Below are 14,725 nucleotides of genomic sequence, written 5' to 3' on the forward strand. Positions count from 1 at the left end.
GCTACCATCACAAGCCTTCTTTTATAAAGACATAGATCCATATCATTGTGGGTATGTCCTTGTGAATGCATGAAAGTATTGAACTTATGGTACTATTCCCTTGGTGCTACTTAAGGCCATAAAGACTCATTCTCAACTTGCACACTAGGTGTTCTCTGCCTTTTCCATAAAGTCTTGAGGCTTTTGCATATAGATATCCTCATGCAAGTCCCCATGTAGAAAAGTTATTTTCACATCCATCTGATAAAGGTCGAGATCTAATACGCAAAGAAGGCCAATATCAAGTGTAGGATAGTCATATTGACTACAAGAGAAAATACTTCATTAAATTCAACACCATGCTCTTGCTTAGCATTTAAGGGTACTCTTCAACTTGTATACCCACTTGCATGTAATGCACGTTCCCCACTAGCCGAAGGAACCAAATCTCATGTATGGTTTTTCTACTGTGAATTAAACACAAACTGCATGGCCATCTCCCAAGAGTGACTATCACCTTTGCATATGGTTTCCTTATAAGTACGGGAGCCACTAGAATATATTACCATAACATAGTCCATGGAGGGCTCGAACCGATTAAGGGGACGTCTATCTTGAGTAAACCATCTCAAAACAGTTATGGGGCCTATACATCCTATCCAATATCATGATCATGGACCACTAGAACATCAACTATAAGTTGTCTAATTAGTCATACTGTAACAGGAGGATTCTCTTGAAAGATCATCATGTGTACCTCAACCACCTGTTTAGGCTACTTATGTATCTTCTCCTCGTGAGAAGCAACATCATGGCTGTGGATGACCCCCCCAGATGACCTTCCGAGCTTGCAGATTCTATAAGCAATAGGCCATCTCACTTGCATCTTCATAACTAAGAAAGATGCATTTCATTGACTTAGGATCTAGCTTAACACATCCAAAGACTTTAAGATATGCATACGAGGGAGGTTTTCCTAATTATATCTCCTTTGCAATTTAACAATCAATAGTAGTGCACACGGGGATCTATTTATAAATGTATGACAGTAGTAATTGCCTTAGTCCAAAAATGTTGTGGTAAGCTTGCATGACTAAGTGTACTTTAGACTATTTCTTGAATGGTCCTATTCATGCACTTTGCAACACCATTCTAGGGTGGGGTATATGAGGTGGTAAACTAACACTTAATACCCCTCTCATCACAAAATTTATCAAATGCTTTAGAAACATACTTGCCCCCATTGTCAAACCTTAGGTATTTCTGCTGATACTCAAATTGGTTCTCAACAAGAGCAAGCCAACATTGAAAGGCAGATAAGACATCCGATTTCTACTCAATAGGATATGCCCAGGCCTTATGTAGATAATCATCAATGAATGTAATAAAGTACTTTTACCACCCAATGACTGATAGGGCATGGACCACATACATCAGAATGCACAAGAGCTAGAGGCTCACCCATGTGCATAATGCCAGATAAGGATCGTGCTATTGTTGAAAAAGTATTAGGGGGCAATGTTGAGCTTTAAGTCCATAATGGGGACTCCAAGGGGGATCGATGAAGCTTTCTTAATGCTTTGAAGTATCCCACAGAAGCTTGAAGCAAGCTAGGATCATAACAAACCTTAAGAAGAGGAAAACGATGGCTACCTTGAACTTGAGTTGTAGGTCTTCGAATCCGAGCTGAAGTGAATGATGAGGAAGCTCCCCAATCCAAGCTCTAATAACAATTGAAAGGTGGAGCTTGAGTGGAAGCACAAGCAAGTGGAAGTAAGAGAGATGCAAGCTATGGTAGATGGAGCAAGAGAGCAAGAGAGAGAGCCATAGGATGTGGAAACTCCAACAATCATAATGTGTGATTGGCCTTTCCTTACGCAATAGCCACTAAACGAATAAAGAATGAATGATAGTGATGGGTGCCTACCACCTATAGTGCACACACATGCAAGTACAATGTGTGTAGTGAATATAGGGTGGCTAAGGCACAACCCTTTACCCCCAATAACTTTGAACCACCATTAGCAAGAAGAGAGAGAGGAGCAATAGCAAGTAGCAAGGTATGGGCAAGCACATGACTAGTCTTTACACATTAAATAATAGTTATATCTTGCTAATTTTAGATTATATTTCTATAAAAAGAAAAGATTTTCCATATTGGAAATAAAATAAAAGATTAGTTTGAGGTTGGGGATCACTCTACATTTGCCACATAGGTTCAGTATGAGGTTCAGGAAATCTATCAACTATAAGATAATATAGATGTTAGAAAATGTAAATATAAATCAAACCTTGCAAAATTAGAATAATTTACAAATATAGTTGGTTTCAAATGTAAATATTAATACTTTCTTAATTCATGTGTAATTGTGTCAGAGTGTAATAGAAAATGTTCCCATTTTCTTAGGGCCATTTTAGATCCATTTGTCTCAAAGTACAAAAATGAAGCACACTCTTTTCACACAAAGCGAACACTAATAGCGAGGGCACATTTTGTGCAACACATCGATCATTGGTGATCTTTGATATAGTACTTGAATGTGTACTGAATAAGTATTTTGCATCCAACATTGTCCTATACATATTTTTAGTTTAATGGTGTTTCAAATAGCTCGAGTGGCAAAGTTATAGCTGTTGACTTAAAGCTCAAATTCATGTGTAAAATTCCAATGCCTAAAGCCCTTCACACACGAAATCATATTATGTTGCCAGATATGATGTTGTTGCTTATATGCTAAGAGGAAGGTTTGCACACATGCACAACATGTGTGCATGCACGTGTGCTTTTGCATGCATGCTTGTGTGTGGTGTACTATGTGTACACATGTGTGTGTGTGTACGTAGTGCCTCATGATGCTCTTTTGTCATTTCTTCACTTGGATCATCTTCAATAACCAAATTTGTCATTTCTTTAGTTGTACATACCTTATCACAATCAAGCATCTTTAGCATCATTCCTTGCAACCTATTGTGTCGTATCGAGTTTCAACATACATCTCTAGATCAATAAGTTTTGCACATAGAACGTGTTATTCAAAGCCACAATTGGCTCATCACCAATAGCAAATCATCATTTTCTACATATGCATAAGCCTTACCATAGATCTATACCCCTACATGATTCTTCTCTACCCTAATTGACAATATGCATTTCCATATCAACATTTTTGCATTCTCAACACAAACACATGCTTCAATAGTAGCCATGCATATAAGTTGCTTTGTTAGGATTTGCCAATTTTGGGCAGTGCCACTGTAATTTTGTGGTGTGAACAGTTATTTAAGTGTCAAAGTATAGTGTGTCTAGGACTTTAAAAGTAGTGATACTAGACTCTAGAGTTAAACTAACTATAGTTGATGTAGGAATAGGCCTAACTTAACTCCTATAGTACATACATTCTATCATTATTGTACTTGCATCTTTTGAGTGTAGGACGAGTGCCCACTTTTGTTCGCTATCTTGTAGTTCACACATGCACACAAACATTTAACACTCTCTTCCACCATTTTTTCAACATTTGGCATCAATGCTAGACATGTGGGTTCTATTTGGACACCGCTCAAATGCAAAGTCCAATCAATTAGATAAAGGAAGAGGAGTTGTTGTTTTGGAGAGAGTAGCTACTATTTTGGAATAAAAACTATTGTTTTGGAGGAGGACTTACTAGTATTTTTAGCTTGTACACAATTTCGCATGCAGTCCAAGAAATTTGGGGGTTTTCAATCGACTTTCCAATTTTTAAAAATTCTTGAAAATTCTTTGAGGAAATTTGGGCTGTTTGCCCAATTTGAGCTCTGATGCATGAATCTCCAGCAAAATTGCCAACATTGCATAATTTCTATGACATTTGTGTGATAACTTTGTGTCTTTTATGATTTTTGGGTCCATCATGTTTCCTAAGGATGAAGTTGTTGGTTACTGTTTGGGTGCATCCCAAGGTGACATTTCATCAAATTTCAGGCTATAAGTTTAAAATTGATTCTTACAATTTCATTTGAAAATTTTGGGCTTTTGCTTGGCACGCATGCCAAGCAGCAAAATATGTGATACAACAACATTATCTTCTTGTTTGTGTCAAAATTGGTGGAGATATTTGTAAAAATTTGGAAAATTGCTGTAATATTTTGGGATTTCTAGCATTAAGTTGTTGAAAATGATTCGTGGCATGCATTTTGAGGCACTTTGTAGTGGTACAACATTGGATTGCTATAAATTCCAGATTTGGTACAAAATTGTGTAGCATGGGCATGCTTTTCGAGGAGTGATAATATTGATAGTTTTGTACTTGCATTAGTATATTGTGTTGGGATTTTGATACTCGAGAGACTATATTTCACAGTTCAACTTAGAAGTGTTTGAAATTTGTGCATTTATTTACAGCAATGGCAAATCATGACACTAGGGATCACAACAATATTTTGGGAGTCCTCGCTCAAGAGGATAAGGTAGATGGCACCAACTTTCCCTTGTGGAGTTTTATGGTGCACAATCTACTTGTTGCAAAGGATCTTTGGGACTATGTCATTGGTGATTTGCAGAGACAAAGAGAGGCTGCACCTTAAACACATCAACGTGGTGCTATAGGACAACAAGCTGCTCTTATTGTAGCCCCTACTCCTCCTATAATAGATTAGATGAGATGGGATTCAAAGGATACACATGCTTTATCATTGATTACTTTGTTAGTCAAGGGAGCTATTATACCTCATTTTCGATCATGTATAGCCTCTAAATCAACGTGAGATGTCTTGGAAAGATGTTTGCAACCCGAAATGAAGCTAGAATCACTTATTTGCAAAGAAAGTAGTTTATGCACATATGGATAGGGTGACAACATGTTAGATCACCTTCACTTGCTTGACTTATGTGAGCAACTGCTAAATTTTGATGAGATTATTTTGGATGTAGAGATGGTGAATATCACTTTGAATTCACTTCTAAAGTCTTATCTTGGATTCCACACCTCACTAAATTTGTCTTTTTTTTGGAGGGGGGTAAGCAGTCCCTTACATTCCTAAGAGTTGGAAGGCTTCTTGTTACGAGAGGAGTAGGCTTAGAAAAATATTGCTATGCAATCACGTGATGTTGATACATAGAAAAGACAAAGAAAAAGGGAAAATGCCACTACCATAAGAAACCTGGACATTACATTGACAAATGTAGGAAAAGATCGACCAAAGAGAAGAAGAAAGACTCCGGTTTGGCAAGAGACATTAGCCTCAAAATCTCTCTTAGAGTTGTAGAGACATTCAATAAGACCACCACTGTCCATTTGATGCATGTCACAATAGCGCGCACGCGCGCGCGCACATAGAGAGAGAGAGAGAGAGAGAGAGAGAGAGAGAGAGAGAGAGAGAGAGAGAGAGAGAGAGAGAGAGAGAGAGAGAGAGAGAGAGAGAGAGAGAGAGAGAGAGAGAGCCTTGGGAAGCAAGGGTGCCGCAGGGCACTTAACAATATTTCCTTCATCATCATGACAATTGCATGCTCATTGGTGTCTTAGGTCATAAGCACCCATGATGACAATAAGGATAATTCTGTGGGGCTCTTTGTTCATTTGTCTACCTTTCAGTTCCCACTAAAGTAGTTTGAGATTGCTTGATAATTCCACAATGGTTTGAAAGCGAGTAACCTATTATGAGGTTCTCTGCTTGACTTTTTCATCACCCACAAATGCATGCATGTATGTATGTATGTATGTATGTATGTATGTATAGGATTGGGTGACTCTTGAAAAATGTAGGACCGATACGAGGTTTAGGAGATCTCTCGATTATAAGCTAGTATAGAAGTATAAAAAAGTACAGAAGAATAAAGTTTGTATTACAAGGCATATCGTCAACCCCCACACAATTGGCCACATAACGTGGGCTGAGCTCCCTTTTGTGTGTAAATATTTATTTTCTCTCTAATACAACTATACGCAAATTTCATTAAAAAAACAACAAAAAAGAGGGATTTTCTCTCCTATTATTCGTTCAACCTGCAAGTACATTAGCTAAGGAAAACGAAGAATAACAAGAAGAGGGAGATGAAGAATGCAGACTTTTGAACTCCTTTTCGTCTATTACAGAAACCCTAGGGTGTTTACTGCGCCTTCTTCCGCATTCTTTAGCAGTAAAGCGGGCGTCGTCCCAGCGGTGAAACCCTAATTTACTTGCAAAGACCGTGGCGTTGGCAGCAGTGTCGTTTTTCTGTCTCGCTGTCCCTCTTTGGAGCGAAGAAGAAGAAGGAGAAGAAGAAGCAGACATCACAAAGATCTTCCATCGAAGGTTTTTTCCCCCCTCCCTTTGCGCTGCTGCCTTTCGTCTTTGTTTGCTCCTGTCTGCTCCGTTTGCAATTTTTATCAAGCTGTTATTAATTTTGTGGGAATGTTTGTTTAAACTTTTAGAGTGTTTCTCTCGAAGGTGTTATGGGAGATCAAGCCATGGCGGAACAAGTGCCCATGGACCAGGGATATGCAGTCATGGTAGACCAAGGATATGGCATGGAGCAAGCGACTGTGGCACTGGCAGATGGTCAGGTTGAAGGAGCCGTGACCATGCAAATGCCTGCACAAGTTTCAGACACCGCTTCTGTGGATGCAAACAGTTTGGTTGAGCAGGCTGTTGGTGATGGAAGCAATATGAGTAATTTGCCTCTAGACGGTGTCAGTGAAGTTCAGCCCCAGTCTGAAGATCATCAAGGTGTGACTTTGACCAGTACAACTTCTGATTTGCTGTAGTTTAGTTTTAAGTGTGGATTTCTTACTTTTGAAGTTGAGGGATTGTTACTTTTGAAAGTTGAATGTCGGAATTATCAGATTTTCTACTTTCAAACGTGAGCTTCAGAATTGTTGCATTTCATAAGGTTGCTGCAGAAAGGTCCTTTACATTAAAATTAGTCATGTTCTCTATAGATTAGGGGCTTGTCAAGTGTAGAAATTGTTGAGGTTTGAGATTTTGGATATGGAGCTAGCAAAAATGTAGAGACTTCTAGTAATTTTCCTCAATCAATGGTCCTTTCAAAATTCAAGCGGTTATACATCATTCTGGGCAAGGACAATACATAGTTGGTACTAGAGAGCACTTTGTCGTCTCCCTACTGGCAAATACGTTTTGTGCAGATGACATTGCAAGTCCATCCTTGGTTTTAGGACCAAACCATTTTGAGTTACATCTGCCTTGTCAACTTGGAGATGGATTGTTTCACTTTGCTTTGAGTAGGGTAATCTTGTTGACTCTTGACATAATCACCACCTTAAGGATGTGCCTTTGAGCATGTTTCCTTTTGAAAGAAGAGCTTGTGCCATTGGAGGTGATTTTAAAGCCTTAGTTGGTCAAGGGATATCAAATTTACTTGGAGATTTCATTTCATTGTGACAATGTGCTGCATATGCATCAAGTATGCGTGTGAGACATGCGTTGTGCTTCATCCATGTTAATTATAAAAAAAACCCATGAAACAGGAGACGGAATGCAATGTTTTATGCACCTATGGCAGGGTTCTAGGGAACTGCTTGTATATATTCTGACTGAGCTACAATCAGCCTGTTATGAGGTAACATTAGTTTCTCCAACCTTTATTTATGTTGGTGCTGCACTTGTTAAAACTCTACTGCTAGTAGAAGTCTCGTAGGTCAGACTCAAGTTCACTCAACAAATTGACCTTTTCAGCTTGTGCCCTCATGTGCTCGGCACCACTGCTATTTACGTTGCTGAGGGTAGCTTATGTTCGATTTCTCACCAAAGTGTTACGCTACTTGTACAAGTACTCTAGTTGTCCATGGGTATACCATGGAATAACTTATTTGAGACTGTAAGAACATTCCATTAGACTCTTGGCCAGTCTGATTGTTTGAGTATGCTGATTTTTGTACTGATCTATAAGGTACCAACCTTTAATGGTGGGTCAGAACTTGTGGGGTATTTCTTTTGTTGCTGGTGTGAGCTCTGTATGTCCTGCGTTCTTTAAAACACTAAACATGCTTAAGATTTGGTAGTGAAGAAATGGGAATAGGTTCTCTGTACATCCTGTGTTCTTTATAATACTAAACATGCTTAAGATTTGGTAGTGAGGAAATGGGAATAGGTTCTCTATACATCCTGTGTTCTTTATAATGCTAAACATGCTTAAGATTTGGTAGTGAAGAAACGGGAATGGGTTCAAAGCCAACATCTGTCTTACACTAAAAAACTTCGCAAAATTTAGGATGTTTGCTACTCCTTGTACTACAATGGTATAACCCTGCATATCTAAAATTGTTGATCGACTGCAGTGTAAAGAATCTTACATAGCCATTTCAGCCAAGTTTTTCTTATCTTCTGAGTGTATGTCATTTTCCATTTGCTGGTACCTACCATAGTACTGAAAATCCGTGTAATGCTATACTTGATGCAGCTCCTCCAACTGAAGAAGAAAGACTGTGGGGCTTAGTCAAGATTAATCCAGCAGACTTCACATCGTGGACACTTCTAATTCAAGAAGTTGATAAACTGGTGAAGATATGGTCTCTTTTAGTGTCAATGTTGTGAAATCAAACTTTGAGGGTCAGTGTCATATTTTGTTGTATGTCTGCAGGACAATCTTGAGCGAATCCACAGGGTGTATGACACATTTCTCGCAGAGTTCCCACTGTGTTATGGATATTGGAAGAAGTATGCAGACCATGAAGGGCGATTAGGTAGCCATGAAAGCATTGTCGCTGTATATGAGCGAGCTGTCCAGGGTGTGACTTACTCTGTGGACATTTGGATGCACTACTGCTCATATCTGATAAACAAACAAGAAGATCCAGATGAAATTCGCAGGTACATCAAGGATTTTAATGCATGTGACCTGTGAATAGGATATGTTGGAATGAATTATCTTTTGGCAGGCAGACGCATTCATCTGGGTCCCTTTTGGAAATGACATGAGAAATCCTTGTGTGTTGCTGGTGTGTGCCATTTCTCTGACCTGTGTTTGGTATTGCTGCAGCTATTGGTTCTACATATTATGGCACCTGGCGGAACGGTTTGACCAATTGGTTTACTCTAGAATAACTGTTGATTCCTGCATCTCATCTTTATAGTTTAAATACCTGTCTGCATTCTTTTGTGTGTTTTAAAATTGCCTACTTCATGCATTCTTGTTATCGGCACATGGGTGAAGTAATGTAGGGTAGACTTTGTTGACCCTATTGAGGGTTAATTTGGCTCATGGGTACACATCTGAACTGTACTTCCAAATGCTGCTGTGGAAGAGCGAGTCCAATGAGGGCACAGAGAGCCCGTGAGCGTCATTCCATGTTGCGGACATAGTATGCTTGTGCAGGAAGGTAAATGCAGAGCATTTGTGCCTATGTTTGGCAGTATGAAAGTGATGTTCCAAAGAAATTTTTCCTTCTAATCCAAGCCTTGGTGGGTTGAAACTAATCCTTGTCATAATGTGAAACTCTGGCTGTGCATACTGGAGCTAACCTTGATGTTTTCCACAGGGTATTTGAGCGTGGCCTTACTTATGTAGGAAGTGATTATCTTTCTCATCTGTTGTGGGATAAATACTTGGAGTTTGAGAATAGCCTGGGAGATATTAGTAGGGTTTCTCAAATTCTTTCAAGAATATTACAGCTCCCTATACAGCAACTAGATCGTTACTATAGCAGGTAGGCTACTGAACTTGAATTTTGACCTTATCTGCTACTATTGTTCTGAAACTTGGTTTGCCATAAATGGTTCCTAGAATGGTGATGTGGCTCTATTATGAAAGATGCTGATGGGAAGCATACCAACAATTGAAATTCTTGCTTTACAGCTTTAAGACTTTAGTTGCATCACACACACTTGCGGAACTTCAAAGCCCCGAGGAAAGAGCTGAAACGGCAGCAGCTGCCGCAGCGGCAGCTGCCACTGCCACTGCTGGTGCTGCAGTGACCGAAGCAGAACCTGTGCAGGCTGATGGTGATGGATTGCAATCAGCAACTCTCAGTGAGGCTGTGGCTGTGCCTGCTGAAGGGGAGAGTGCCTATAAATCTGATCAAGTGACAGAATGGTCAGAAGAAGCAGAATTTGCAAAGTTTGTTGCAATTAGGGATGATTGGTACAAACTGGCCAAAGAGCAAGATGCAAAAATTCACGATTTTGAGTCAGCAATTCGTAGGCCATATTTTCATGTGAAGCCGCTTGATGACCTGCAGTTGGCAAATTGGCATCGATATTTGGACTTTATTGAAAAGGAAGGCGACATTTCGAAGGTGGTTTATTATTACGTGCCCTTTTGTTTTTCTCACAAGAGTTTCTTCTTACCTGGCATACTGCATGCATGATCATTGATTTTGCTTTTGTCTAAAAATGTCTGTTTGTGCAGATAGTGAAACTATATGAGAGATGTTTGATTGCATGCGCTAATTATCCGGAATATTGGATGCGCTATGTTCAATGCATGGATCATGAAGGAAGTATGGAATATGCTGTCGATGCCCTAACTCGAGCAACACAGATCTTTGTGAAGGTCAGTTTCTAAGAAGTGTTCAAGGTTCCTTCGCTCTAAAAATCACTACATACGTGTGCATTATTTATCAGCGAGCAAGATTACCTTCATGGGGCATGCGATCTATTGTGTACTTATGTTGATGACACAATTACGAGACTTGTAATGGTCTTCCTTCATTGTTTGGAATTAAAAAATTGACTAATTATATTACTTGACAAGATTAAAAAACTACAAGGTTCAACACTATGGGTGGATGGTGGAACTTTACAGCTCAGGTAGGGTAGTGCACACCTCCCCATTTAGCATTAAGTGGTATCAGGCCTCAGATGCCGTAAGCTCTAGAACCTTCATTCTATGGAATGCCTTGAGCTCTGCTAAAATGGATTTTACGATGATGATGGTATCATCTGCATTGACCTCATAATAGAGAAAGTGGATACTCCTAATAGATACATTGTCAACAGAAAGCCTTTTAAGTATTTATGCAATTGGTTACTGTGGATGAAGCTCTGCTGAGGTTAGTGGCAGCTTAAATCAGAATGATCCGAGCACCACAGATTTTGAATCAGGGAACTACATTTACAAATTTCCTGTGGCTCTTTTCTGTTCCCTTTTAGAACAGAGCAGAGAGAGATTAATAGAGAAAGACAGAAGAGATAGAGAGGAAAAGAGGGAGAGAAAAGGAGGGCTTGAAAGAGCCCTTTCTTCTGCTTATCTACCATGGAAAAAGTATGGATGTAGACGAGGACCTTGGCCTACCAAGGAATGTATGCCAGATAGATAGAGCTTTGTACAGTGAAACATTCCAAACTCTATGTTGTAATTCTAATCCTTGAATGATTTATTCTGAAAACAATGTCATTCTTTTGGCTTGATCTCGTTAAGTTTGAATTTTGACTTATCAAGACCGCTTGATTCTTTGACCAAGAAAGTTTGAGGTCAGTTTCTAACAACTGGTTATGATGCTCATACTTATTCTTGCAGAGACGCCCAGAAATTCACTTGTTTGCAGCTCGGTTCAAAGAACAGCATGGGGATGTTGATGGTGCTAGGTTTGAGTATGAGCACGTGAATACCACCCTTGCACCTGGACTCTTGGAAGGCGTTTTAAAGTCTGCCAGTTTTGAGCAACGTCAGGTGTGGGTCAAACAGGTTTCTGTAGGGTTCTAATAGTCAAAAGTCCCGATTCAAATGTATAATGGTATTTTTGCAGGGGAATGTGCACAGAGCATGCTCTGTCTTTGAGTCTGCTATTAACAGCGAAAAGTCGAAAGAAGAGTCTAGGACTCTTCCTTTACTGTATATTCAGTATGCTCGCTTTCTTGATCAGGTTATTTTCTCAATTAGCAAGACTTCGTTATTTTACTTCCCTTTTCTGATGTCTTTTATCTCTGCAGTTTTGTGTATGCTAACTTTTTCCAACATATGCTTTTGTATTCTTTACTCTAGGTGGCAATGATGACTGATAAAGCTAGGGAGGTATACACAGATGCACTTGCTTTCTTACCTCATTCAAAGACTCTTTGGGAGGTACTGTCTCTGTGTTTGTGGACTTCTTGCAAAAAGGGGTGTTCGAACATATGTATGTGGTAGACGTGTAGGAGGGATGCCATTTGTTTCGATGAGAAAGCATGTTTCTTAGTCTCCTGGAGGAATGCAAGAGTTAATTACTCATCTATTTTACCCGCTTTCTGATGCAATATGGCTGTAAATTTCTTGGACAGCATGTGAAGGTTTGGATTGCAACCTAAGAATGTTGGGTTTTAACATTGACACCTTAAGAATGACTGGATGACTTGATTTGCTATATTGAGTAGAATATTGAACCAGTTGCAATTCTGTTGTGTGTTGGAATTCCAGCTCTTACCGGTCTTTTTGCTGTTGAGCAGGCTTTAATACTCTTTGAAGCTTACAGACCAGGTGTGAAGGATCTAGAGAGGCTGGATTCTTTGATTGAACAAGCAACTGCTCCTCCCAAAACCGAAGCTGCATCGTTAACCCCAGCTGACAGAGAGGAGATTTCAAGTATTTACCTGGAGGCAAGTAGCATGAACCTGGAATGTTTCTTTCTGATTGATCATGCTGCATAATGCTTAACATTCTCAATGCTTTTGTCGGACAGTTTGTAGATCTTTTTGGAGACATCCAAGCAGTGAAGAAAGCTGAGGAACGACATAGGCGCTACTTTCCCTTCCGAAAAAGCTCAAGTGACTCAAAGAAACGGTTATTGTCAGATGGCAGCGGCTCTGACAGAGCCAAAGTCATGAAAGCGTACAATCCTGCTTTATCGACAGTTTCACCAGCCCAAGCTGCAGCTCCTACCTATGCTAATGGGCAGACTCAGTGGGGTACAGGTTATGCTCAACAGGGTTATGCCCAGCAGGCACAAGTCTGGCCACAGCAGACTGCACAACAGGTTCCTCAGCAAGCACAGCAATGGAGTGCTGGATATAACACACAGCAGGTATGCACTGCAGATTTCTTTAATTGCTAACATTCTAATTCAAATTTGTTATTAAGTTTAGTAGTGCTGTTCTAGGCTGGCTACAATGCATATGCAAATTATGGAGCTTATGGACCACCTCAACAACAGGTTGCTGCTCCTCAACAGCAGCCTGCTTCATATGTACAAACTTATACACAGCAGCCGGTATGATGTGCTTAGATGAGCCTTGCACTTGTTGGCCTTCCCCCTTGAAGGGAGCATGGGTTTTTATGTTTCTTTACATTTGTGTTGTGGCTTGTGTACAGGCTTATCCTCAACAGCAGACCTATGCTCAGCCTGCCTATGCAGCACAGCAAACACCAGCACAGCAGGGCTATTATGGCAGTTACTATTAATTAGTTGCAGGCAATGCTCGTTCAGCATTGAAATTTTGCTCAGCCTGCTATGTCAGTGATGGCCAGAGTCTTTCAAGCTCTGCAGCCTTACAAGAAAATGCTGCTCTGATTTCAAGTTTGCATGATTTACAATTGTTAGCAGGATTCTCTGATAATTCAGAGATTGTGAGATGTGCTGCTCAATGCCCCATCATGTACGTGAGTTTTAGTGCTCTCATTTTATGTTAATGGAGGCGGCGATTTTATGTGGGTTGCAATCAGCCACACGGGTCCTTTTTTTCCTTGACGTGGGGAGGCTGGAGGATAGCTGAACTGCTATTCCAATGACTGAATTGTACACCAAAATTTAGATTGTTTAATGTTAACAAGCCAAGTCCACATGGTGAAGTTCTTTACCGGAGTGATTTATTTGTTACTCAACCCCTGGATCTCTTTTCAGCCCTTCAAGTTCCGAAAAAATTGACAATATGAACCTTTTATATGTGATTTTAGTTCCCCTATCCCCACTTGTTTCCATGCCTATCTCTTCCCACCCCTATGGGTGAGTGTCCTACCCTTTTCTGCATGTAGTTCTTCATTAGTTGTTAAAACCTATCTAATCTACTTTCCAGAAGCATCTGCTTCATTGATTCCCTTGAAGTAGAGAACTAGAGATGAGGATCCCTCCCCCCTCACCCCTTCCCCCAAATTGCAAGTTGTATGTTAGTACAGGAAGCATTAGTGTAATTCTTGAATATGGTTTCTGACACATGACCTTGTGGTTTTCAGAGGCCTCAGTAATCTGTAACACATGGAAGTGTTGACCACTTACAGTGGCATTTCTTGAAGTATTAGATACATGTGGAATGTAATTTTCAATGGAAATTCTTGAACTAATTGGTCTTGTGGTAAATGCGAGGACATTTATGCAAGGAAAAAGAAGGTGCATGTTCTAACCAGAAGGCAATGTAATATCAAAATCCTACCTGAACTTTCATGGGTGGAATTAACGTAACAGGTGCTTTTGTAACTGCGAGTTGCTTTGATCTTTTTGAAAATCCTACCTGAACTTTCATGGGTGGAAATAACGTAACAGGCGCTTTTGTAACTGCGAGTTGCATAGCTATCACATGTGATAGCCTAGTAAATTGTTTGATCTTTTTCTTGGTAGTTATGAAGGAAATGAAAAACCATATTATGGTTGTAACTTTGTGATAGTCTACAGTGATTAGACAATTCTTGAAAGTCATCCTTTTGAGAACAAACACAACTCGTCCCCCAGAAATCACTGCTGCAGTGCTCCTCAATAAGGGAAGAAAGTTCTGCTTGATACGTGTGTCACTCTGATTAGAAGTCTGTAAATTTTGACTGAACTAATCGCTCATATGGACACTCATCAAAGATGCGAGTTGCTTGCAAACTTTGTTAAGGATGTGATTATGTGTAGTTATGGCGCATTGCTCTTAAACGAGGACA

The 14,725-nt window shown here is 39.8% G+C and overlaps 1 protein-coding gene across 2 annotated transcripts; it reads left to right on the top strand.

The window, feature by feature from the left end:
* The first annotated feature begins 5,972 nt into the window (after nt 1-5,972).
* On the top strand, nt 5,973-14,078 carry PRP39 (Tetratricopeptide repeat (TPR)-like superfamily protein). 2 transcript variants are annotated; one of them, XM_087679515.1, is made up of 14 exons: nt 5,973-6,249; nt 6,385-6,663; nt 8,357-8,454; nt 8,537-8,766; nt 9,435-9,602; nt 9,752-10,190; nt 10,304-10,447; nt 11,414-11,566; nt 11,643-11,759; nt 11,879-11,959; nt 12,319-12,468; nt 12,552-12,893; nt 12,969-13,079; nt 13,181-14,078. In XM_087679515.1, exons 2-14 carry the CDS (start codon nt 6,390-6,392, stop codon nt 13,268-13,270), a joined length of 2,397 nt encoding a protein of 798 aa, XP_087535641.1. In that variant the 5' UTR covers nt 5,973-6,249; nt 6,385-6,389; the 3' UTR covers nt 13,271-14,078. The 2 variants fall into 2 exon arrangements, with proteins under 2 accessions (XP_087535641.1, XP_087535640.1); XM_087679514.1 differs by having other exon boundaries at nt 5,974-6,249; nt 6,369-6,663.
* The last annotated feature ends 647 nt before the right edge of the window (nt 14,079-14,725 follow it).

This window comes from Lygodium microphyllum, chromosome 6 (assembly GCF_053477565.2).
Source record: "Lygodium microphyllum isolate KBCC chromosome 6, Lygodium_microphyllum_v1.1.10, whole genome shotgun sequence".
Lineage (NCBI taxonomy): Eukaryota > Viridiplantae > Streptophyta > Polypodiopsida > Schizaeales > Lygodiaceae > Lygodium > Lygodium microphyllum.